The 27,067-nt window shown below is 39.7% G+C and overlaps 2 protein-coding genes across 6 annotated transcripts; one reads left to right on the top strand and one right to left on the bottom strand.

Annotated features, from left to right (window-relative positions):
• Positions 1-337: 337 nt before the first annotated feature.
• pkd2 (polycystic kidney disease 2) lies at positions 338-11,744 on the bottom strand. Of its 2 annotated transcripts, none has more exons than XM_026171288.2 (15): positions 10,807-11,744; positions 10,264-10,377; positions 9,450-9,583; positions 8,423-8,673; positions 8,097-8,321; positions 7,109-7,337; positions 6,854-7,024; positions 6,551-6,732; positions 6,331-6,451; positions 6,125-6,223; positions 3,978-4,099; positions 3,749-3,866; positions 3,439-3,599; positions 1,933-2,080; positions 338-1,539 (listed from the first exon to the last, which is right to left on the bottom strand). In XM_026171288.2, the coding sequence occupies exons 1-15, from the start codon at positions 11,225-11,227 to the stop codon at positions 1,330-1,332; spliced, it is 2,706 nt and encodes a 901-aa protein (XP_026027073.1). In that variant the 5' UTR covers positions 11,228-11,744; the 3' UTR covers positions 338-1,329. The 2 variants fall into 2 exon arrangements, with proteins under 2 accessions (XP_026027073.1, XP_026027072.1); XM_026171287.2 differs by having other exon boundaries at positions 3,439-3,602; positions 10,807-11,743.
• Positions 11,745-14,248: 2,504 nt separating this feature from the next.
• g3bp2a (G3BP stress granule assembly factor 2a) lies at positions 14,249-22,281 on the top strand. 4 transcript variants are annotated; one of them, XM_026171286.2, is made up of 13 exons: positions 14,249-14,474; positions 16,187-16,305; positions 16,387-16,468; positions 16,822-16,995; positions 17,385-17,475; positions 17,595-17,700; positions 17,818-17,998; positions 18,296-18,397; positions 18,925-19,027; positions 19,131-19,190; positions 19,301-19,432; positions 19,564-19,682; positions 20,851-22,281. In XM_026171286.2, the coding sequence occupies exons 2-13, from the start codon at positions 16,211-16,213 to the stop codon at positions 21,121-21,123; spliced, it is 1,518 nt and encodes a 505-aa protein (XP_026027071.1). In that variant the 5' UTR covers positions 14,249-14,474; positions 16,187-16,210; the 3' UTR covers positions 21,124-22,281. The 4 variants fall into 4 exon arrangements, with proteins under 4 accessions (XP_026027071.1, XP_080159117.1, XP_080159119.1 ...); XM_080302991.1 differs by having other exon boundaries at positions 19,564-19,691; XM_080302993.1 differs by lacking the exon at positions 18,296-18,397.
• The last annotated feature ends 4,786 nt before the right edge of the window (positions 22,282-27,067 follow it).

Here is a 27,067-nt window from a genome sequence, read left to right as displayed (position 1 = left end):
CATTAATTATTATTAATACAGTTATAAACCTTAGTGTAGTTACCACACACCAAAACCATGATATAAATTCTCCTGAAATAAGAAACTTTTTTTTTTTTTTTGCGTAACTTTAAATCAGTGTATATGGAAGAATTTGAAGTACAAACCAAATTTTGGTTACTGAAAACCTTAAAATGTGTAAAATATCTTTTAATTTAACATCATTTGCAAATAAATTTCAATGTACTAAAACTGCTGCATCTAAACTTTCTAGTTCTTAGACAAATCCAAAATGACTTTTGGCCTACTTTTCAGTTCACTCCAATTTTATTTATATAGCACCAAATCACAACAACAGTTTTCTCAAAGCGCTTTAATTTGTATGGTAAAGACCTACAAATAATACAAGGAAAAGCCAATAATCACATTACCGTCTATGAGCAAACACTTGGAGACAGTGGAAAAGAAAAACTCCCTTTTAACAGGAAGAAACCTCCAACAGAACCAGTCTCAGGGAAGTTTGTGGGTGCAGTTTATTTTCTGTTCAGATCAGTAGACAGTATGACTATTATTTGATTCTGCTTTGAAATAATGACTCATCTGCAATACTGTATATAATATGTGATTTCTCTCTCTTTTTATATATATGTTTTCTTGTAAAGTGAGATAAAACCAAGTAAAGTCCCCCTGATGTATTTTGATAACACTTTATTTGGCACAACAGATTTTTTTTTTTTAAAAAAAGGAAAAATAATGCATGGGTTTCCCATGAACACTGGATGCACTCCAAATCGAAGTTTGTTTAAAGTTACAATATGTATCATAAAACGATAAGCTAATTCATTGGAAGGATGAGTAAATGTGACAGGAAGTGCCACGCTTGTACCTACTGCATATTAAAATGATGAAAAAAGTAATCAGCAACATTATTATTCATAGAAAGGGCTTTTGTGTAAATGCTAATAATTGTGCATACAGCGATCGAAAGCATGTAATATTAAAATCATACACTGAATTCTGAATATACTTGCTCGCTGGTACATGCGTGTGTAATACTGTGGTGTAATGATTAAATCCTTCACTGTTCCTCAGCACCTTGTCTGTTTTGTTTACCTTTCGTCATCTGTCAAAATAATACGTGAGACTGAGTAAAGACCCTTTGCATGTGACAGCCTCTCTCTTTCAGTGCATTTGTGTATACCAGGTGAGGTGCATTTGACTTCCTCTCTAATATGTCGAGTAAGTTAAACACCTTCCATGAGCTTTAGCACATTCTGCTGCAAAACAAAGACCCACATATTAAGTTAGGATCCAATAAAGTTTCTTTGCAGAGTTCAGCATGCCAAGTCTTCACACATGGCTGCTCCCATTCACGCCTGTGTCGAGGCCGTCGGTGGACAAGGACGAGGAAGGGCGAGGCCGCGGGCCAACAGGAGTGGCCGGCTGTGGGTGGCTGACCTGTGAGACCATATCATCGGACTCCCAGCGCTCCAGTTCCTCCCTGACGAGCCTTTCCATCTGCTCTCTGTGTGTGTCTGTGTCCCGCCCCAGATGTTCATCCTGACAAACGGAAACAGATTAAATGTCAAACTATGTTAACGTCAGCTCAACCCACACGTATTCATCTCGTGAGTTTATCCAGTTAACTTATAATAACTCATTCTGAGCTTCTTCCTGAATGTAAGGCAAGTATTTTAAAAAAAAAAAAAGACTCTTGCTTAAATCCTAAATGTTCGATAGTGTTCACCACAGTGTTCATCACTGTTCGAGGGAGTGACTGAGAGTGATGAACCAAACAATAAAAAATACCTAAAAACCTCAAAAACTAGAATACTGTTTTAAAACTCAACTGAGGGGAGCTGCAGGGTGCAATTCAGCCATAAGTCAACACTACAAATGACGCATTCAGTCATGTGATAACATTATTAACATAATAACATATTAACACCTCACCTCCATGACTCCATCCAGCAGCCTGCTCACCACGTCTCTTCTTTTAAGATTAGCTCTCTCCATGACTTCCAGCTTGACAATCACTGAATCGATCTTCGACACTATGCTGCCGATAGAGTGCTCCATCCTGTCCACGCGTCTCACCAGCCTGCACAACAAAGAATGATTTTCTCTCTTGTTGTTAAATGTCATATAGCGCTGCAGCTGCTATCACTCAGAACAGCATGAAATACTACGACGTGACACACAATACCCATTTTTGCCTGCCAACATTAGCTGATGAGTTTAGCTGATGACAAAATTAAATCATTATTACATTATCAGTTTTTGTGTACAGCACGTGTTGGCAGATATGCAAAGGGACGATGCTAACACATCTCCAGTAATACAGATGCAGTTTCGCTAATGTCCAGTGCTGCATATACACCGATCGGGCATTTCTTTATCATGGCCCCTGTTAGTGGGTGGGATATATTAGGGAGGAAGTGAACATTTTGTCCTCAGAATTGACGTGTTAGAAGCACAAAAAATAGGCAAGCATAAAGATATGAGTGAGTCTGACAAGGGACAAGCTGGACAAAAACTGCAGCTCTTGTGATGTGTTCCTGGTCTGCAGTGGTCAGTAACTATCAAAAGTGGCCCAATGTGAACCAGTGACAGGATGATAGATGGTAAGGCCAAAATGATGCATGTGGGGAGTGAAGGCTGGCCCGATGCATGTGGTGTGATCTGATCCAGCAGATGAGCTACTATAGCTCAAATTACTGAATAAGTTAATTCCCCAGATCTCAGTCTAATCAAGCATTTGTGGGATGTGCTAGACAAAGTACTCCGATTCATGGAGGCTGCACCTCGTGACTAACAGAACATAACGAATCTGCAGATACCACACCTTTAGGGGTCTATTGGAGTCCATGTCTCAATAGGGGGGAACAATATTAGGCATCTGGTTATTATGTTATGCCTGATTGATATCTATTTATTGTCATCAACCACATAAATTTAATACAGTAGAGTTGTAGTTCACTGACAGACACAGCTACTGTTACGAATAAATATTTAACTTACTATAATAAATACTGACAGTTAACAAATCTGTAATAAATCTGGACCTTAGATCTAAACTTGAACTTGCAGCTTCTTGTTGTTGTTGTTTTAGTTTCTGGAATTGACAATAAACTTCGCCTTTAGTCTGTCCAACACTCTTAGGAAATCTGTCATGACTATGTGTTCATTAATATAATAAAAATATATTTAAAAAATAATTATTTGTTCCTGGCAAAATGTTTTCATGCTGCGCAAGTTTAACCTATACTTCAGGATGTTCCAATGTTTCACAATCACCAAAAACTGTCATCAATTAGACTTCATTCCATGCTTACATCCAGTTATCACCATGGTCCTTTCTCTACTAACTGAGTCTGCCCAGCAGTTTATTTATTATTATTATTTCTTTAAATATCATTTACTGATAAATCTGAGGAAGGAAAAAAAAAAACTTCATACACTTGAAACTCCTCATACGAGACACCCCCAGAGCTGCTGCCACGACGTCGAGAGCTGTGACCACTGTCCTCATCGTCGTCCTCCTCTGAGTCATCCTGGGTACGAGGGAAGCTCCGCCCACTGCTGGGTCGAGTCAGCGAACTGCGCTCCAGATCCAAGTCCTCCTAGCGTATGAGCAGAGACACACTGAACATCTGCTGTTGTGGCTGCATTGTTGCACTTATGTGCAGATTGTCTGATCAGTTACTGAAATAACACTCTTTTCTTGTTTTACCAAATGGTAAAAATAAAAGCTTGGGACTTCACTCACTCTCTCTTTCTCCAGGTCATCTCTCATTTGCTGGTGTTCATGCTCTGTCAGCTCCTGATCACCATCCTGATCGTATTTGGCAAAGATGGCCTGAATCTCTGCATCTGTGTGACCCTTTCTGATGAAATTAAGAGACAGTACACACTGAAGACAGGCTGCATGAGTGTTATATTCAACAAACTGAGCACAACAACTCTGAGGGATTTTAGCAGAATTAGAGTTTCCTCACCCTTTTAGATCCTGACGGAGTTCATCAAAGTTCAGTTTCCCCCCAGCTTGACGCAAACCGTCTGAGATGTCATCTACCGCTGTCTTCTTTAGTCTCAGCTTCATCAAAGCTTTGTTACAACTCTGGGGGAAGGAAACCAGAGAAATATTTCAAATTACATTTACAGTAATATAAATGAGTCTCTTCCATAATATACTGACAGCGACATAGGGGGGAAGAAACAAAGTACAAATACTTCGTTACTGTACTTAAGTAGAATTTTCAGGTACCTGTACTTTACTTGAGTAGGTCTTTTTTCTGACAACTTTTTACTTTCACTCCCTACATTTTGAAACAAACAGTGTGTTGCTAGATGCACTGATCGGGGACCACTTTTAATTTTGTTGTACCTGTGACAATGATAATAAAGTTATTCTGATTCTGATTAAACGTCCAGCAGGGAGAGAAAAGAAAGCGCTAACTTCACTCAAAGATGGAGAAAGATAAGAAAGACAGGAGAGGAAGACGAGGTTGGATTTAAATGTAAGGACTGCTCAGTGGGATATCATAAACTGGAACTTTAAAGCTTACATGTAAGTCCTCTTGTTTTAAAATCAAATATCGTGTCTGTCCATGTGACATGTGTTTTCACATTGTTATACATGCTGCAAAAAACAGAGGGAGACTAAATGTGTTGTTTAAAGATTGAATGAAAAGACTCTGCAGTTTAGTGCGGGATAAACAGGTTACTTTGCTGTACTGTGGTGGATTTAAAGGTTCTCCCACCTGCTGAATCCCATTTTAGCCTCTTCCCTACTAATTTTCTAGTTTAGAGGCAAAGTCTCTACAATGGAGGAAACAGAAAATAGTGCTATTTTTTTATACTCTGAGTACCTTTATTAGAAATACAATGTAGAATGAAATAAAGTTTGTATTTCTATGTACTAATATTATTTTATAATTACATTATACATAGGGCGATCGTGGCTCAAGAGTTGGGAGTTCGCCTTGTAATCGGAAGGTTGCCGGTTCGAGCCCCGGCTCGGACAGTCTGTCGTTGTGTCCTTGGGCAAGACACTTCACCTATTGGTGTTGGCCAGAAGGGCTGATGGCGCAATATGGCAGCCTCGGCTACAACTGTAGCTTGCCTCCACCAGTGTGTGAATGGGTGGATGACTGGGTGTGTAAAGCGCTTTGGGGTCCCTAGAGGGGACTAGTAAAAGCGCTATACAAATACAGGCCATTTACCATTTACCATTAGTATAATACAAGGTTCAGTTAGCTTAGCACAAAAATAACTGGTAGAAAGGTCCTTCAAAGAGCTACTTTGAGTACATTTTAGAGCCTGTACTTTTTTACTTTTACTTGAATAAAGAAGTTGACTCAATGCTTCAACTTTTACTGGAATATTTTTTAATACCCTTTAGTTATACTTAAGTACAGAATGTCTGTACTTCTGCCACCTCTGGACAGCAATAGAAACACATAACTGCAGTCCTACCACTTTTTCTCAGCAAGGAAAGCCTGAAAAACCTCACAAAAAGCAGAAAATACTGCCCACCCAACACTCCACACATGGTTCAGATAGATTCAAGAGAAAAGCATCAGTCTTTTTGTTAAAACTACAAAGCAGAGTTTTTACACTTGAATGCACCACAGCAAGACCTGATGTCTAACCATTTTCCGCATAACATCATCATTATGAAACTTAATTTCTTTTGACTGGCTGCTCTTTGCATTTCTTTGAAGACAGAAGTTGTGCTTTAAAGCCCCGCCCCCATCTCAGCCACATCCAAATTCACAGCTCTGATGTCTGGAGTTTTTACTTCCCACTAACTGATGAAATGAAAGTCATGGTTCTCCCTATTTATTTAGATACAAGCTTCGACATAACAGCCCAGATTCGTTCCAAGGTGCCTGCTCAGGTGAGAGGACATGGCCTAACTGATCTTTAATATGAGCATCAAACAACATCACAGTAAATATACAACAGACGACAAAGTGTGTCATAATACTTCCCCTGTTAAGATTCAGTCACACCCAAGAAATCACACTTTCAGGTGTACATGCTTATACTTATTATTATTATTATTATCAAAGCCAAAACCAATTTAAAAGAAATCTGCCTTAATAACAAATAACAATGAAATAGAAATGTTGTTCAATACCTTCTTAATAAGGTCTGTCATTTCCATCTCAGACCTCTGTTGGGACATGTCAGCCTTCACCTCAGAGTATGTGTCATTGATAATAGCCAAGAACATGTTCTATGTAAAAAATAAAGAGAGAAAATATTGTAGGATAACTGAGCATTAATTTTAAAACCCAGAACAAAGGTTACTTATTTAACAAATCACGTGGATTCTCTACTTACCATGAGAATAAAGAAAATGAAGAAGACAAAGGTTGTAAAGTATATAGGTCCAACAACTGGATGAGCTTTTTCAATTTCTGAGAAGTTAAAGTCTCCCAAAATGATACGAAACTGGGTAAATCTATGCAAACAAACAAATAAAACATTTTAAACAACAATAGGAAATAACACTGGTTTGAGGTGTTCCTACATTCATTAGCTAAATTTTCAAGGCTCTTACATGCTGGCTTGGAAAGTGCTGAAATCGTTGACTTGAGTTCCAAACACCAAGTAGGCCAGCTGAGCGTAAGCCAAGAAAATGATGAAGAACATGATGGCAAAACCCATGAGGTCCTTGGCACAGCGAGACATGGTGCTGGACAGCTGACTCATGGTCTTATTGAAGTTGATGAACTTAAAAAGCTGAGAGGAAGTGAGACAGTGTTCGCATTAGTCGACTCTGCTGCATTGGTGAATTCCACTAAGTGTTCCTTGAAGGTCTCTTGGATGAATAATGAAGTAAAGGAAGAAGATTTTTTTTTACCTTGACCCAGGAAAAGAAGACAATAACTGCAGCCATGTTGTTAAACTGAACCTGCAGGTTGGCTAAAGGCTCAAAGCTGGGGTGAGCAGTGTGGTTCTCCAACAGGCCTCTCAGCAGGTTTCCAACCATGGCTGTTCTCGTTATGTTCATAATAATAGCAACAATGCTCAACTGAAAGAAACAAACAAGTGAAAGTCTGTGAATATCAAATCAAATCAAATTTGTAATCATCCTAAAATTAACCTTGATGCCCACCGTGACAATAAGAACATCGAGACAGTTCCACAGGCTCTTGAAGTAATGTAGGCGGTGGATGCGGATCTCCAACACTTCCTCCACCACATAATAGAGAATGAATAGGCAGAAAGCCACTTCACACATCCCAACAAAATAGTCCCAGCTGGACACGTATCGTATCAGTCGCACCGTCTGGAACTGCCAAGAGGTCACTACGCCACCAGTAGCAGGGAACTCTGCCAGCAACCTGACAAATGCACCACATTTAGTCAGCTATTGCAACGGTAGCTGGCATTGTTATGTTGTGGAAACAAATCAAACTAAAGTGTGTAAATCAAGAATCTGGCTGATGATAAGTCAGGAAGGAGCATGATTAGGTTTTCTAATCCTCATTAACAATGGAAGGCAAAGTAGATTTAAGTTGGTGAGTATTTTCCTCAGCAACTTCCTTCTTGGATTTAGCCATGTGTATACATCCATACTAGTCACCACCATTGAGGTTCAGCAAAGTAATGTGGATAGGCACCGGGTGATAACCATATGCTACCACACACATTTTAGTTAACAGAATACTAAAAGCTTTTTACTTTTTGTTAAATTCAGTTTAAATTCAAGAATCGAATCCAAAAATAGGCAATTTGACCTAAGGGCATTTTTCACCATTTCTGCTTATAAAGACCTTAAAACTAATAGTCCAGTCATACAAGAGGAAAATCTAAAAAATGATATATTGAAAAGAGGGGTCTATAGTAAATTTATTCTGTGCTGCAATTAAAACTGCAAATTTATTTTTAGATTTACTTTGTTTTATTTTCAAATTGTGAATTTTCAGTAGCAAACTCAGGAAACATTAAAATTAGGCATTTTCTTGAAGATATTTGTACCTACGTTTAACTATAATAATGATTTCAAAGTATGTTATCTGTAGTTTTGTTATTATAGTTTCAGCTCAATAAATCTGTTACAACCCAACATTATAATTTATGACAAGGCTATTGATTCTTACCTGGCGATGCAGAAAAGATTTATGTTGCTGTTGTAGACAGAGAAGTCGAGGAAGACTGCCCTAGTGCCTCTGTCCAGCCACAAGTGATCTTTCAGAACCTGCAGCTGGATGGCTGACTCCTCTTTGGTACGAGACAAGTCTTGGTAATATCCTCCACCTCCATATTTAGACACCTGACCTGAGTAACTGCTGCTATTCATCTCGCTTTCTGGGGTGTACAACCACCTGACAGAGGCCAAGAGAGAAACATACAGGATGTAGATAGTAATATATCTGCATCCCATATGATACATATTTATGTAACCAATTTAAACTCATGAACTTACGCGGTTCCATTCTTGGGACCAAAGGGGGCAGTATCCTCATTGGTCAGGGTGTATAGGTTGTAGCAGTCCTGGACCTCATCCCTCAGATCTTCATGGACAGAGCAGGTCTCATTGTGGACCTTGACCTGTCGGAGGCGCGGCACCCCAAGAAGGAGGTTCTCGTAGTAGATAAGACTCTGATTCTCTGGCAGGCTCTTATTATTGTACCACACCTCCCAGTACATGCCATTGAGGAAAGGTCCCTCTGTGAACTGAGAGTATAGGGCAGACAAAGGCATGAAGAAAGATCTTTAATTCTTGTAATCAAAAGTGTGGTTTATTACTAAGTTTGCACTGATTGAACTGATGGACACCAACTTCACAAGACTAAAACTGCCATGCACTTTTAAAATAAAGAAATAGTTCACAGATGAGATCAACACCACACTCACATGTATTTGATAAATATGAACCGAAAGTTAAAGTTTCTTAGCTTAACACAAACTAAAGATCAAGGTCAAACTTATTTATATAGCACATTTCCAACAGCTCATACTACATATACAAAGTACTATACAAACTAAAGAGCAACTAAACAAGGAAAATGCACGACAATGATGCAATAAAAACAACAACAACAACAACAACGAATAAAAACAACAACGATGACTGAAGCTGTTAAACAAATAATATATTTCTGTAACGCACAAATACAACCCCTGGGATAGGACCAAGTCCAGTATGTGTCCTTTTTCATGAGTGGGGACAGTGACCCATTGTGTCAGGTTAAAAGAGTCATTAACATTTAGAAAGTCCTTGACCAGGGATTTAGCATCACAGCAGACATGAATATTAAAATCACCACTATCACCAAAATCAGAAACTTCAAATGCATCTCATCAGTAGGGAGCAAATAAGCATTAGTTGAAAAAGTTGACTTTAAAGTACTCCTTTAAACATGACCTTCCTTTCTTGAGATGTTGTGAAATGATAACAAAACTGCAGAAAAGTAAAAGACATCAACGACAGGATGAATGTTACACTTTACCTTCCAGAAATCCTCCATGGTTGACAGGCTCCTAAAAGTAGAGGGGTCCCCGGCAGACAGCCGCGTGTCCAGGAAAAGCTGAGACATGACTTTGGTGTAATGGTACATATTTACACTCACCATCCCATAGGTCACTGCAGAACAAATCAGGATATGACAGGAAAGAGAAGGAAATTTCTATTAGCACCAGCATCAATGACACAGTTTACATGCACTCTGACTGTGTAAGGACCCTATGAACATTTAAATTCAAAATTAGGCTGAATCTAGTTTTAATTTTGTAATGCATTATTATTCTCTGCAGTTTTTCAGTAGTTCTGGAAAATGCCTTTAACAGTCGGGCTCAGGCTGGCAAAATAAGCCTTAATGGTGTCTGCCAGGAAATCATTTCCTGATCCACCCTAAACCACACTTTGGCATTTTTTATTGCAGCAAGAAGAGAGAAGGGAAAACTTTACTATGAGTTCTTTTTATTTTATTTTAACTTTCTTCCCAAACATGCCACTTCTTTTTGCCATTTGAAATTTGTGCTGTTTTTTGAATTTATGCCCGTTGACAAATGCTGAAATTTAGATTTTCTGCCAGACTCATTAAGCTGTGAGTATGGAAAGTAAATTTTCAGCAACAGGACAGATGCCACATTTTAAACTGTCCATGAGTCATTTTCAGTTCATTCCACAACTGTTATCTGGAGCTTAATTTATGCTATCTATCAGGGGGATCTCCTAAGTATTTCTTAATAATGATCAAAGTAATAAGTCACTTCTGAGGAACTACTCCTAAAGGACACAACAAGACTCGCATGTTTACTTACAGATACAGATGGTGATCAGGAATGCGATATATGTGAGCATCTCCCTCAGTACATTCCTGAGGTATCTTTCTCGACTGCTGTCACTCTCCTCCATCAGCTCTGTGCCCCACAGAACTACAAAGGAAACAGTTAACTATTAACGTGCAACATTTACACAGAGACAAAATGTGCAACTATCTCAGGAAAGTTTAGAAGAGTGACAACACTCGAGGCTTCCATCTTTGCATAAAACCTTATATACATGAGATAAATAAAGGCTATGACACATCAGGACAATATTAGTGCAATTATTGAACTCAGATTTACTGATAACAATAGAGAAGAAAGCGGTGGTCATACAGAATTCAAACATATATGTGATTCCTTACTTTAATGGACGAAAATAAAGTATTGTTTTTTATTATGCGTGCATCGTCTTTATTAACAGTTACAAAGTAAAAACACAAATAACACTTAGTAAAAAAAAATAGCATGACTGTCAGTGAACCGTACAAGTTTTTTTGGCGTTATTCTTTACAATAAGAATAAAAAATCGTCACCTACTTCTGATTTTCTGGAGTATCTGCTTCAGACAGCTGGGGTGCCCATGCCTGTCTTGCTGCTCCAAAGTCGGGGTTGGATAGAGTCCTCCTCGGGGGATGTTGGTGCTGCTGCCCCCACGGTTGTAGCTACCCAGACCGCTGCTGCTGCAGCTGCTGCCGGAGGTCGTGGACGCCGACCTTCTCCCGGGACTCGCTTGAGGCCAGTCTGCTTCCATGATCTCGTCCTCTGGTTCAAAACCCGGGTTATCCCGGCTCCACGCCTGTCGCGAAGGTGGGGACGGGGTGCCTACGACTCCACCGAGACCCAGGTCTTGATGCTGGATGTTCTCCATCTCTATCCCTTCACTTGAGTCGAGTTTGTTTGCCGACCTAGCAGCCTGGCTCTGAGGCAGCTGCTGGGGTCTGACTCGAGATGAACTCATGGTCCAGCTATTATTATTATTTATTTATGTATTTTATTATTATAATATGGTGCGGGCATGCGAAAAAGCTAAATGTTACCCATAAACAGCAGTGACTGAAGCTTTCAGAGGTGACAAACTAAACTGTTAAACGCCTTAAAAACAACCAAACAAATAAAGCAGAAAATTAGTCAAATGGCCAATTGAATGAGATCACAAAACCTTGCCGTGTGCGTAAAATTCACGGTAAAGAGATCTCAGTAACGATGTCCTGCTCCTCATAGCTAATGCAGTAGTTTCCACCCTCAACAAACCGTTAGAAACTTCCCGAAAAGTCCCGTGAAAAACGACGTCCGTTTCAAAGTGATGCCTTTAAAGTGGTTAAAGTTGTTAGATAAACAGGTATTTGGACTGAACTGTCCGCTGCATTAAAATGCCGTGTTTACGTGAAAAAAAGAATATAGTTTTCTCATCCCGGGACAGCCATCTTGTTCTTGTTACTCTTCCCCAAAAAACTCCTTGGGTTGGACTCGGGTTACAGTAGAAGTCATGGCGTCGCAGTAAAGGATGGAAAATACCACAGGGGGAACTTTTTTTTTTTAATGAAATTGATATAATTTTTTTTAACCCCAATGTCTTAATAAAACTTAACAAGATTTCACTGTTTGGATTTACAGCGTGTAAAAGGTGTAGGGTTGTATTTAATTAGTAAAACCCAGAATTCAGAATTTGAAAAAAAGTTGTAATTTTATTTGAAAACTTTTTTTTTAGCTTTCTTTTAACAACCAGTAAGCTTTGCACTTACTGAAAATGTAACACAGGTTTTATTTATAAAGTTACACAAGCGCTGCGTGTTTGGGTCTGTGGTTGCTATGGCAACAAGGCACTGGGCTAAGAGGAGCGTACTGACAGGAGGTCAGAAATTTCAGTGCTCCACATGCAAAAAACAAACCAAACCAAACAAAAAACCCCGTCAAAATCAGCGGGAACTATATTTGATCTGCTGCATTTTAGCTTCTAAATAAAATGCATGATCATGGCCGTAAATTGGTCAAGCTGACCCTTTGGTAATAACGTGCTTTCACACTGGGCTTCTGTAGTTATACATGGGTGTAACAACAACTCTAAAATCTCAAGCACATATTTAAAAACAAACTCCACAAACAAACATGGTTTCAGTAATTTTGTTTAGTTAGGTAATGATGTTAACCTACGGTCTGCTCTCCATTTTGTTAGTTATTATATAATTTAATTTGTATTATGTGTTTTCATGTGTCCAAACATTATGGAAAAAAATTTTCTCAATACTTTTGGAGGTTAAAAAAATGCAACTTCAGATTTTTTATTTTGTGTCTTTCCAGCACTCTAGTAAGCCATGATAATGGAGGTGTTACATGTATAATGCACCGATGATCAGGCTCTGACTTTCTCTGCACTATACATCCTAAATTAAAAACAAAGATGTATGATATTAAAAAAAAACAAGCTTGTCTGATTTCCAGATTGTAGATATTAAAAATGTACAAGTCACCCATCTTACAAAATAATTATTTCGACTTTAACTTTATATATTTTTTAAAACATCAAATCAGCAAAACTTTGCCTATTCACCTAAATTTAGTAAACCAAACTGTTTTAAGAAACATTGTAAAAGTATTAAATCAAGCTTTTGTTTCTATTTACGTCAGTGACAAAACACATATATCAACCACCAAGCAACCAAGATTGATTATTTTTAACCTTTCCCTACATTTTGTGCAGGTTTTTATTCTTTCTTTCTTTTTTTTTTTACCAGCAAAGAAAAAAATGTCCCACAGTAACAGGCATTAAGCCTGTTTGACCACATGGTGGTGCTTAATATCCACTTTTGGGAAACCCAAAATCAAAGATAGAGTTAAATGTCAGAAATCATGCTTCACTGTTGTTTCATCGGTTTAAATAACCTCACTTTTGGTGTCAAGTCTCAGTTAAGTTTCACAAAGCTTTCTTTTGCTCTGTCTCCACAGGTAATTAATCCGAAGACAGAGAAACATACAGTAAACATCTTAGAGCAGAACAGTCAGTGCACACAAATCAAAATAAACTAACAACTTTGACTGAGAAACGGTCCTGCCCTGGTGTACTGGAAAAATATTATGTCATCTTTCGACTGATAGAGATGAGTTTCTTCTATAGTTGTCAGGTGGGTTTTCATGGACTATGATGCCTGCAGACAACACTGTAATCAATAGTGAGAATAGGGAGCAGGTGGATGAGTTTAAATACCTAGAACAGAGAACAGAGGGTGGTGGCAAGTGAAAGGAAAGGTTTACAGCATGGTAGTGAGACCTTCTATGATATATGGTTTGGAGATGGTGGGACTAAGAAAACGACAGGTAACCAACGTACAGGTGGGAGAGCTAAAGATGCTGAGATTTTCTTGAGAGCGACCAGATAGAAACTGAGTACATCAGAGGGACAACTCGGGTTGAGCAGTTTGGAGACGAGGATAAATGGGCAAGGCTGAGATGATTCGGATATATGAAGAAGATGGATAGTGTATATGTTGGACAGAGTACTGTTGAATATGCAAAGATTCATGGATGTAACGGAGGACATGCAGAGGGTAGGTGTGACAGAAGAGGATACTAGTGATAAGGAGAATTAGAGGTGGACCCCCTAAATGGAACAGCTGAGAATAAGGAGAAGAAGTTGTTCACAGTTAGAACTGGTTTGTAATGAGATTTTTACCAAAAGAATGCGTTGTAATCACAGAATTATGGATTTGATATGCACGTTTAAACAGTATACAGTATGCATGTTATTATGCATGCAGTATGCATGCTACAGACAATTACGTATATATCAACATAGACGATATCAAAACACCGCAAAAACCTCAATGCAGGGCAACTAAAGAGTTTAAAAACACTCCTGTCCATGAGTACCGTTTCAATTACGCTCCACACGTTTGCGGATAGTTTTGTAGGGGCGTGGTTATTTATCTGACGTCACTCTCTTTGTTGCCCAGTGTAATCAGTCCATTGGCTGAATTTGTGTAATGGGGGTTCCCAGCCCCGGATTGCAGGGGTACAACAATAAATCGAAGCTATCGCTTTAAATCTTCAATCTCTGGTAGAGCAGAGATCATAAACTGTCAGTGAGAGCAGCGTGGGAAATCGCACAGTATCTCATTTGGGATTTTCTGTAATTCAGAACCCTTTACAGTCGGTTGCTCATAATTATTTATTACACACCATTCTGTCTACATAGATAGGTCTTTCACAAGGTAAGTTAGCATTCCTCTAAGCTAATGGTTACAGCATCAGCTAGCCTAATGTTAGCTGCATTGTGTAGTTACACCGCAACTATTCCAATCGATTACAGCCAGTAATAATTCAGAGTTGGCGACTAAAATGTGTCATTATTGTGCAAATATTCCACATTAGCTGTGTGGTTAGACGTTTTAACTCTGAATCAAGTTAGTTAAATCGTCTTCCTTTGTTGTCTCTGAGAGCTAGCATTAGCTCTTAACTTGTTTCATTGATAATAGCTGGACACTTCAGGCGTTGGCTAATAGAAGTGTGAGGGAGCTTTATCTTACTTGGGCTTTGTAACAAATGTTAAAAGAGTGAGTGAATAGTATCAGTAGTGGAACCTCTCTGTTGGTTAACTACAATGGCAAATGCCTTAGCCATTGCTAACGCCGGGCTTAACATCAGGTCGGCTTGATTTACCCGAGCTCTGCCTTCAAACAGCCTGCTAGTTGTATGTATGTGTGGATGTTGTCTGTTTTCCAGGGTTGCGTGTAAATGAAATATGCCCGCTGTCTGAACAAGTGGTCCCTGTCGAAAGAAAAAACGACGACGCCACAAGTCAGCTAACGCTAGTGTTAGCCAGTTAGCAGTGTCGCAGGCTCTGAGTTTCGATTCAGTTTGCTGGGCTCGTGTTAGCAGTTTACGGTGACAGCAAAGAGGCCGGTAGTGGCATTCATATTCATTCAGTCCACTATATAACGTGTGTCAGCTTAACGACGTTTCAGTGCTCATTAATCTTCTAGAACTGGCGCACATACGGTGCTGTTTTTGGATCCGTCTGTTAACGTGATAAACGTGAATGATGACAAAATGTGGTTAGACGAAAAGGCCCTTTATAGCAGGCCACTCATCTACATATGGTTACGCAGATATAACACATGAACGTGATGTATAGTTGCAACTCAATTTAGCGGTAGTTTCGCTGGCTTTCTCCACTCGTTAACCAGAGCACCTGCACTACTAGCTTCCCTTTTTAATCATCAGCTGGTTTCCCTCTTTGTCTCATTGGATAGACGTGATGGCGCAGTTGAATGTCGGCTAGTGTATTAGCCAGCCAGCTAAACAGTCAACTGTCTTGCTTTTGGTATGGAGTTAATGTTGGTTTGATGAAACGTGGGCCTAGACGACGAAAACGAAGCGCTTTTCTAGCAAAGAGGAGCCCTTTCTGTACTTCCTGTACTTGCTGCTCAGATACATCCATGTTTACCTCAGGCACTGCAACTGCGTGTGCTCAACATGGACTTCCTTAAAATGGCCTGATCGCAAACAATGCACGATGCGCTTTAACTGATTCTGAACTTCATTTTCTGTGTCCGTCACTCGGTTGCCACTCTATTATGACTGCCTAGCTTAAGCCAGTGCTGTAAAATGCAGATGTAATCCTAGTGGAGGAATTTTGAGTGTTGCTAAAAATATATGGCCGTTTTTGTTTTGTTTTTTTTGTTTGTTTTTTTTAGTTATGCACGGTGTTGTTTAATAGTATTGAGTTATCTTAAGTATTATGTGGTAGGCTTTCCACGATGTTTTTCCACAAACTAAATATTTTCACTTTTTCTAATGTGGTTTAGGGTATGTGTAATCACCAACTGAATGTTTAAATGCATTCTCTTCACGGTATAATAACTAAATCCTGGTCGTTTTTTGTTTTGTTTTTGTTTGTTGTTGTTTTTTTTTTTCATTTCAGCACTTAATATTGTTTACCAAAGAAATGGTGATGGAGAAGCCAAGTCCCCTGCTTGTAGGGCGGGAGTTTGTGAGGCAGTATTACACACTCTTAAACAAAGCACCAGATTTTCTGCACAGGTAATTGCAAAATGTTTACATGACAGTCTATTTGATGGGAAATTTGTGCATGGGTAATGATGCTTTTTAACTTGCGATTAGGTTTTACGGGAGGAATTCTTCCTACGTTCATGGAGGACTCGACCCAAGTGGAAAGTTGGCAGAAGCAGTGTATGGGCAAGCGGTAGGTACTGTAGCCCCAGTTCATTAATGGGGTAATACTTAATTTTAGTGAAATGTCATTTTAATGGAATTTAAACGTTTTAAATAAGTCGCTGTCTGCAAAGAATATATGTACGGGGAAGTAAAAAAAATGGTATTATTAAACTACCAGAGGTAAAAATACCATCTTGCATCCTGAGCTGATGTATACTTATAAAATTAAAACACACTGGGTAAATTCTGCTGATTTTTAACCTGCCAAATTAGTAATTAAAAGTTTGAGAGTCTAGAAATAAGATTCCTATTTTCCTAGTTCCTTCATTTTCTCTCTTTTTTTTTTTTTTTTTCTTTTTCTCCCCTCCCTGCATATTTTAGGAAATCCACAAGAAGGTCATGTCGCTGCAGTTTAGTGAATGCCACACAAAGATCAGGCACGTGGATGCTCATGCCACACTGAGCGATGGAGTGGTGGTACAAGTCCTCGGAGAACTGTCGAACAATGGTCAACCCATGAGGAAGTTCATGCAAACGTTTGTGCTTGCTCCAGAGGTGAGTGCTTCTACCTCTTGGTGCTCCCACTTGTCTCAAAGTGGCCTCACAATAAAGGGAATAAGTAAATAGTGTTAGGATCTTGGAAAGAAAGCGACTAGAAGTTTTGTGATGACATTTCACCTCTCATCCAAGAGGCATCTTCAGTTCTGAATAATTGATGAATATCTTTATGAAACTCGCTACTTATGAAAAGTACAGTTGCTTTCTTTCCAAGATCCTTAAACCACCATGACCTGGATGACTGAAAACCTACAAAGACTAATAAATTCTTATCAGGGCTACACAAGACCAGCCTAATTGAAAAGATATACATGAAGTACTGTAACATGTGCCGTTTGTGTATAAATATTAAACAGTTTTTCTTTTCTTTTTTTTCATGTTCTCAGGGTTCAGTGGCGAACAAGTTCTACGTCCACAATGACATCTTCTGTTATGAGGATGAGGTTTTTGGAGACTCCGAAGCTGAGCTTGATGAGGGTGAGATTTTCATGAGTGACTTTTCTTTTTCTTAAAACTAGTGAGTTTAAGTAGATGTTCATATTTTAAAGTGCTCTTGTTTTTTTTGTTTGTTTTTTTTAACTATTTTGCTTCTGCAGAATCGGAGGAGGAGGTTGAAGAGGAGCCAGAGGAGAGGCCGACTTCCCCTGAACCACTTCAGGAAAGCCCAAACAGCAGCACCTATTATGAACCTCACCCCGTCAGGTACGCAGAACTTGATTAGAACTCGGTGCAATCAAATGTAAGATGAAAGTCTCTCAAATATGATCCGTCTGCAGAGGTGACACATTTGTTTCATGTTTCCTTATTTGTGGTCTGCAGCAACGGAGTTGAAGAGCCCATGGAAGAACCAGCTCCAGAGCCAGAGCCGGAACCCGAACCAGAGCCCAAGGTAGAGGAGACGAAGCCCGAGGTCGAGGAGAAGGTTCTTGAAGAGATGGAGGAGAAGGCACCCTCACCAGTCCCTGTGGAGTCTCCACCAAACACCCTGGAGCCTCCCAAGGTGAGGAGAAATTACTTCTTAGTGGTTTCCATCTCATATTACAAGGGGCAATACAAGTTCATTGAATCTAAAGTGATGCATTTAACATTTTAGAGAATAACAACTTTACTGTGATCCAGTTTTAAAGCCAGAAGGAAAAACAATGCATTTTGTAATGTTAAGATGCACAGAGCAGGACGATACAGAATCCACATGGCACTAATGCGCTCTAATCAAAGTTACAAACATTGATATGACAGTGTGGCTGTTGAGCATTATCAGTGTAGCCCTAATGATGCGTTACTGTACTCCTAACAGCCTTTCTCCTGGGCCTTGGTGACCAGTAAAAACCTGCCTCCTTCTGGCACAGTCACCTCTTCTGGAATCTCACCCCATGTTGTTAAGGCTCCAAGCTCACAGGTAAATAACTACCATGAGTTTATTAACTTAAAAACCAAGAGAGCTTGTTGTAAATTAAACCTTAATAATGAGATACTGTAGGTGCCCCTCTGATAGGTGTAGGCCCTTCTTAGAAGTCTCTTGCAGTGCTCATTTCAAACGTGCATCACATTGAATGTTTGTGATGAAGAAGAGCAATAACTTTGGTACACATGTGTGAATGACCTCTGCTCATTGAAAAGGACACTAACACGTGTTTGGACTTTTCCGATTTCATGCGGCAAACAAAATAAAAATTTTCATTTGGAACCAGGCATATTCAGCATATGCAGTCTCCTCAAGGAAAATATGGAGGAAATTCAGCAATTCTTTAAAACCTGAAGCAACCGCTTGAATGCTAACAACCAATATGTTGAACAACCAGTAAAAAGGAAAAGTTTTGTCAGGAAAAGATCAGAATGACATACAGCCCCAGCACAAAAGGACAGATTTCTGTCTGATCCTAGATAAAGCTGAGATGATATTAATTTCTCATTTGCCTTGTTTAGCCCAGAGCCGATGCAAAGCCGGAGACACAGACGGCACCTCTTCGCCCCAGAGACCAGCGCACTCGCGACAGACCACCCTTCACTCCACGGGGTCCCAGATCTGGTAATGCTAACACCGACCTCCTCAGATTGAAGATTCCTCTGTTTTGGTTTTTTGTTTAAATCTGGTTTATTTATACTATCTGTACGTCTGTGTTGCTTTTTAGATGGCGTTGCTTCTTCAGACTCTCAAACAGGAAAACAGCACTTGAGTTTTGTGAACAAAGGTAAATATTACTGTTTAAAGCACTTGTTTTATTTCTTACTGAGAACATTTTTCAGTTGTTGATCCGATGTGTGATTCTACATTTTCATTGCCTGTTGTTCTGATTTGCAGGTAGCAGGGGCGATTCAGAGTCTGGTGACATGGATAGCAGGCGAATTGTTCGGTACCCTGACAGCCACCAGCTTTTTGTTGGCAATCTTCCACATGACATTGACGAAAACGAGCTCAAAGAGTTTTTTATGAGTATGCTTTTAAATATATATATATAATTATTTTTTTAATATATTTATTTTCTTCCACATTAAAAAAAAATATTCAAAATTGATGAATTTTTTATTTTATTTATTTTTTTAATTTATCCCCTGATCTTTCAGCATATGGAACTGTGGTGGAACTGCGAATCAACACCAAGGGCGTTGGTGGGAAGTTGCCTAACTTTGGATTTGTTGTCTTTGACGATTCGGAGCCTGTGCAGAGAATCCTGGGGGCCAAGGTAGAAGGGGCATGTATCAACATTTCATTACCCACTTTGTTTCATTTGGTGGTGGATTTTGGTGACACGCATTGCTACATTTCATTTGATGCTAGGGTTCACCTACGTGCTCAGATTGAATACATACTGATTGAAACATAAGTCATTGTTTTCTGTGATATATTTGTTTGCATCCCTTGTCCTGTCAGTCACATATTGAGATTTTAAATATGCAAAGAGGAAAGCAAGATGACGAAGTCAAATTGCTATCGTGTCTCCACCCAGAGAAAGGAAAAAACTTCAAGGGTCTTTTCCTTGAGTGTGTCTAGACTGGTTTCAGACTTTGTTCTCTTCCTGATGGCTCTGTGAAAAATCTTGTTCTGACTGCTTGCACTAGTGCATCTGCAAATTAGCCACTGACAGACAAAACACAACTCTGCTGTCAAACTGGCCCAACTTTCATGCCAAGCATCATCATGGGTCTTTATCAGTGTCCAATCCTGAATCTGTGACATCCAGCCTAGCACATGTTTGTTTTGTTTTCTCTGTGAATCCATGATGAGACGATAAGCAGATGTGTTACTGCAATTCCCTGAAGTCTCTGCACTACCTTATGCCTGCCCACTAAAAATTGGGGGACTACAGTAACAAAATGTCTGCACACCACCAAACCCAGTCAAAAGGTTTTGCCTCTTCTTTAACAAAATTGGAGTTCAAGTTAAAGAGTGGCCATTTTGACACAGTGGAGAAGATCCAGCACACAGACGCATAAGTGCAGGTGTAAAGAATCATATTTTCAGGGAGTGAACAAAAATGGCAGCTCTGCCTCAACCAGTCCTGCAGACATGCTCAAGAGTCCTTTTTATGGGGTGGGGAAAGATTTTGCTGTTTGAGGCTGGGGTTATCAGTGATGCCCACGAGACAAGAAAAATCCAGGAAATTGCATTTGATATCGAAATTGATGCCATTACACAGTAGCAGGTAATAGTGGGGTTTTATTGGTCAGTGAGGTGGTAAGGATAAACCTTAAAAACATGCTTTTCAAGTTGGCAGCAATGTCAATCTCACCAGTGTCCTTTCACTCTGGGTCGCTGCCACCTGAATGAAACAGACCTGGAGAGTAATGCTTAAATAGTCTGGGAGAGGAGCAAAGTGAAACTGACCGTGCCCTTCTTAATTTTCCCTGCAGCCCATCATGTTTCGAGGCGAGGTGCGTCTGAACGTGGAGGAGAAGAAGACGAGAGCAGTGCGTGAACGAGAGACCCGTGGGGGAGACGAACGTCGGGACATGAGGCGCAACGATCGGGGTGCCGGAGGCTCACGAGGCGTCGTGGGAAGCGGGATGATGCGTGATGGAAGGGGACCGCCGCCTCGTGGTAGCATGGCCCCCAAACCCGGCATGGGCTCTGGAAGGGGCTCCAGTGGCCAGGGAGAGGGCCGCTTCACGACCCCTCGTCGCTGAAAAGAGCGCCCCTCCTCCCTTCAAGTGTGGAAGTAGTATCGTGTTCTTCATCTTCAACCGTTCTCGTTAACGAAAAGAAATCTTCATGTATAAAAGTATATATTTGTTTTTGTTTGGTATTTTATTTTTTTTGTTCCCTCTATGCTTTGGAATGTGACACAGCCTGTCAACCATTTGTTTGTGAAATAGACAAAACAAAATAAGCAAACAAAAAAATGTCGCTTATTAGTTGTGAGCTGAGCATCCTTTTCAGGTTTCTCAAGAATTCGCAGACTTTAATTTGTAAATTTGCGAGAAGAAGAAGGAAAAAAAGGCAAACCAACCAGGAGTAATCTGCCACATTAGGAGGGACTGATGAGACTTAACCACAATAATACAGCCCATCAAAAGAGATTATATATGCCTTGACTTAACTGGGGCGCTGCTTCAAGAATTCCCCTCTATTGCACATTTTATATGGTATGGTTTTCTGCCCGTCACAGGTCGAGAAGAGTGAGATGCAAAGTTCTGTGCAGTTCCTGGGGGGAAAGCTTGCCTTTTACTTTTTCTTTTTTGAGAGACCACTGCTTCAAAATTGCATAATGCTCTCATCAATATGCACTAATGGGTACTTTTGTCATGTTACGTTGACATCCATGCTCGGGACGCAGCTGGAGAGACCTGTTTTGTCTCAAAGCGATACGACTTAACCGGGGCAGGCCTCACTCGCAGCCTGTCGGCTGTGACCAATGTACTTTTCACATTTTTGACCCAAAACAACCTTTCGATTACTGCTGGATGGACAAGATAAACAAATCTACATGACACTTTTCTCTCATTTATGAATCAAAAAAAAATCCTCTAATCCTGGACTTACACCCGATGAGTGAGGAAACAAAGGATAAATGAGAAACAAAGCTGAACAATAGAAGAGTAATAATAATGATGGCGGCTTGCTCTTGTTCTGTTTTCTTTCTTTGGTTTTTTTTTTTGTTTGTTTGTTTTTTTTTCCCCCTCTTGATCCCCTCTTGAGTGTTTAGTTTTTTTTTCTTCTTCTTTTTTTTTTTTAAGTCCTGCCAGCTAGACTGCGAAACTGGGATGGTCAACACCTCTCTCCCTCTTCCCTCCCTTCCTGTCTTAAGTGCGGAGTAATTGAATAAATGTACAGCAAAAATCATAGTTTACTGTATGTTTCGCTTTTCTGTGTATATCCATTTCTCTCTCGACTTGATAAAAGCATGATGGTGCCTTCTCTTTCACCTTTTCCAGTCTTACTAAAGCTAAAAGTGGTTTGGGGCTGCTACACAGCTGCTCTTTTCTTTCTTTTTTTTGAACTGGTATCTGCTGAGAGCAGATTTTGGGGGGAAAAAAAAATACTTGCAGTATTCATAAGATTTGTTTTTCAGGTGCATATTTCATTTTCCATACTGTTTTATTACTACAGATAATCTGCTGTGAGTTTTGTACATTTGTTGTAATTGTATGTCGTGGGTTTTGTAGAGACAATAGGGGCCTCATGCTCTGTTTTGTTAAAACACCAAAGAGGTGCAGCCCCACATCTTAAGAACTTCACCCTCCAAAAAAAAACAAGGTACATTAAAAATGGTGGCAGTGAATTCTTGGTCTTTTGGTTTAACAGGTCATAGCTCCGCACGACCACGATTTCATTGAACTGACGCTTCGGCGATGTCTCAGAATAAAATTCAGACACTGGCCGTAGTTTTGATCGACTCATGGCAGCAATCGGGTTGACCCCTGGACTCACAAGTTGTCAGACTGTTGTTTTTTTTTTGTTTTTTTTCCTCAGCAACAATTTTTGTAAAGATCTGTATGCGTGGGGCTCGTCGGTCCCCTCCAGCCTACAGACAAGCAAATAACTGCACTCACTTTTCTAGCGTTAAAACATTTGTATTTTCATATGCTGATTATTCACTGTGCATATTTTGAGTTATCTGAATGCCATACATGTCAGCTCCTCCTTGTCCATTAGCATTTTTCTTTCTTTTTTTTTTTTTGTTACCACTCTAAGGGAGGGAAGACCTTTTGGTTTCGGCTGGAAAGGAAAACGTGTTTTTCTTTTTTTTTTTTTCTTTTGTTATCTTGCACTGAAACGGGAAGTAAAATGATGATGTAGCATTTTTCTTGACAAATATACTAATGAGGTCTTCCTTGTCTGGTGGTTTTGCACTATTTCCAACATTTCTGGGACAATCTCGTCAGTCTCAACACAACAACCTCTCCAAATTTCTCATCTGGCTGCAAAAAAGAAATTGCTCTTTGTAATTAGTGTGAAATCTCTCCTTCTCACTCGCAGTTGAAACAAGACGTGGTAAATAAGTATGGTATCGTCAAGGTAGATTTTCACAGTCATGCTTGGTAATTTTGTGGTATGTTTTCAGATGTGGAAATGGCTTTTAAACTTTAAACTTGGTAACAGCTTTTGACCTAACATTGCAGAAAAATGACAGCTCTTTGGTCCTCGAGTGCCTCAGCCCACCCACCCCCTCCCCACCAAATGTCTATTTGTCAGGTAATTGCTTAACGCGGGCACTTGACTGCAATCATACTTTTTACAGCAACGGTCAATGAAGAGAGTGGTGAAGAAGAGCCATCATGCTTTCAAACCGATCTCGTGCTTTCTCCATGTCAGTGGTGGTAAAACGTTCGAAGGTAGAAATTTATAGATGGGTAATTCTTTTCTCGCTGAGGTCTTTAACGACTCATCCCTCTCGAAACTTTAAAGGATCCTCGAAAGGAAAAAGGAAGAAAAAGTGTTAATTTATTTTTCTGTGATTTAAAAGTGCAGTTAATGGATCCTCATTGTAAATCATTCCAACCCTTTTTTTTTTAATGGAAATAGAAGTATCTTCTTGGCTTTAGCAAGTGTGGTAAACATTTGGCTGCCATCTTCATTTTACTGTGTTTACCCTTGTTGCTATTACAAAACTGTTGTAGGTGGAGACTTTTTTTTTCCCCCTTTTTTTTTTTAACGTTTAGGTCCTTATTTTATTTTTCTTTCTTCCTTTCCATTTTGAATGTGTTGGAATTAACATACAATAAACTACTGATAACATCACCGCTCATACCGTTTGTCATGTTTACAGGAGACTCCCCTCGTTGGCCGTGTAAAGTTTAAGCCTCCAAACACAAACTATATTAAACATAGGGTTGTGGAGGAAAAGAGAGACTCCCTGTAAAGTTTCTTGCAAAATTGCTTCTCAAAATAGCCTTAAAAGGTGTCAGAAAGTCTTAAGCTCGCTCATACAAACTCATTTTTCTCTCTTCCAGTTTTTTCCTGTTAGTTTCTGTAAGTGGTTGATGGCTGTCAGCTAACATTTTTAGTATCTGTAACACTGGAGCGATAGATGGAATTGTTAACTCCACCCATGCATCAGTTTCCTGCTGCTTAATCCTAATACTAAAACTGATTAGTTCTATTATTAGGATTGCTAAATTATATTACAGTCCCTGGCTACGTTATTCTTGGTGCTGATATTTACTCGGCCAGTCGCAAGGCAGCAACTGAGTGCATTTTGGCATGTAGACACGACCTGCTGAAGCCCAAACCGAGCATCAGAATGAGGAAGAAAGGTGACTTTGAACGTGGCTTGGTTGTTGGTGCCGGACGGTTTGGTTTGAGTATTACAGAATCAGTTAATCTACAACTTTCCCACACAACCACCTCCAGGGTTTACAGACAATGGGCCAATAAAGAGAAAAATATCCAGTGAGCAGCAGTTCTCTGGGTGAAAATACTTTGTTGATACCAGACGTCAGAGTAGAAGGGTCAGACTACTTTGAGCTGATAGGAACAACAGTGAGTCAAATAACCACTCATTAAAACAAAGGTGTGCAAAAGGCATCTGTGAACACATGTCGAACCTTGAGGCAGACGGGCTACAGCAGCAGAAGACCAGACCAAGTGCCAGTCCTGTTACCTAAGAACAGGAACTAAAATTGGACAACAGAAGGTGTTAAAAAAATATTGCCTGACGTGACGGGTTTCAATTTGTACCCTGATATTTAGGTGGTAGGTTCAGGGTTTGGCGTTAACAACATAAAGTATGGATCCATCCTGCCTTGTATCAATGGTCCACGCTGCTGCTGGTGGTGTAAGAGTGTTCAGGTTCTTTTTTGGCACACTTTGAGCCCCTTACTACCAACTGAGCATTGTTTAAATGCCACAGCCTACCCGAGTCCATCTTTTTAAGACCACATCGTACCCATCTTCTGATGCCATGAAAATCTCAGATCATCTCTGCAACAGTTGTTTGATGCCATCACGCCAACATGGACCAGAATTTCTGAGGAATGTTTTAAGCACCTTGGGCCTATTTGACGGGCAGTGCTTTGAGCAGCTGAAATACAAAAGTAACTATGAAATGAAATAATGTGTATATATAATCTAGAGGAATATATACAAAACAAGAGAAAGGCAAGAGTCTGTTTGTGAGTGGCCTGAGTGATGAGACCGTGGCTCAGATTGGTAAGGTGTGGTGGCCCATCGGAAGAAGCTGTTAGTGACCCTGGACGCTCACCAGAGGGTAGTGGGTCAAACTGGTGGTGTGCAGGGTGCAAGGGGTCACCTGTAATGACCCTGGTTTTCCTGAGACAGGAGCCAGTGATTTCTTGGGAATTGTTAATTACATTGTGCACAGCCTTCCTGTTGTCAGAGGTGGACCATGCGTACCAAACATCCAGGCAGTAGGAGAGCAGTACAAGGCTCCTTTATTTTTTTCAAGGAATTTAATTTTTAAGGGTTAAGGTATGCTCCAATTGTTTTCAGTTGGTGAAAGATCTGGACTGCTGCCAGGCCTCTTCGCCACCCAGACTCCTCTACTGGTATAGAATAGAATAGTAAGTAAGTAAAATGTATTTATATAGGACTTTTCACCGATAAAAATCACAAAGTGCTTCACAATAAAACCAGAAAGATACATAAAATAATAATATGAAACAATTAAAAAAATGAATTAAAAGCTTGTTTGTATAGAAATGTCTTCGGTTACTTTAAAAAATAAAATAACAACCGGTTATTGTCATTGTACAATGAAACTTGTGGACAACACCATGCTGTTATATTAGATGCTGCAGTATGAGGTTTAGTATCATCTTACTGAAATACTCAAGGCATTCCCTGACAGACAGGTCATCTGGATAGGAGGTTATGTTGAAATCCTGTATATACGTTTCAGCATTGATGGTGCTGCTAATCTCATGGGACCTAAAGCACCTCAATACAGTCAGAGATGTATGATTTTCAACCGAGTCTGGAGAATGTGGCATCCATGTTTTTGTTTTTTGTTTTTTTTTGTTTTTTTTACCTCAGTTAATGTCTGGAAGTGTTCCTGAGCCCATGCAATGATTCCCTATTTTGATCCCGACTGACTGATTTTCAGCCGTGTCCCTTGTGTACAGAGATTTCTCCAGATTCTTAAAATCTTTTTATGATATTGTGTACTCTAGACGATGAGATATTCCAGGTCTTTGCAGTTTTACATTAAGGAACATCATTCTGTGATTGTTCCACAATTTAAAGATCCATATTTAAAATGTATAAGTTCATTTTTTGGTAGATTAGTAAACCTCTGAAGATGCAGGTGTTGTCGTTCCCATAGCTGACAGAAAATGTGTCCAGGCTTCTCTGTGTGAAGCTTTTAAAAGACACTAGAGGACCACATGTTGCTTTTGCTTTGTCATTTGTGTCATGGCTCTGATGTGCAATGATGAAACTCCACTGCTTTTATATTATTGTACTGGATTGCTTCACTAATTTCAACATAAGTTTATTAAAGACACTGAATTACTGGGTGCATTTGAATCGGTTTGTGGTGCCTGTGCTGTGTGGAAGCAGCTGTGCGCAGGGCTTTAGAAACAAGATTTATGCAAATCAAGATTCACACATAATAAAGGGCACGACCAGTAACAATGAACCCGGCCATCAGAGCAGATGGTAGATGGGGGT

Source organism: Astatotilapia calliptera, chromosome 6 (genome assembly GCF_964374335.1).
Source record: "Astatotilapia calliptera chromosome 6, fAstCal68.1, whole genome shotgun sequence".
NCBI lineage: Eukaryota > Metazoa > Chordata > Actinopteri > Cichliformes > Cichlidae > Astatotilapia > Astatotilapia calliptera.
Note: the sequence above shows the minus strand (reverse complement) of the source record. Positions and strands in the feature narration are given on the sequence as shown.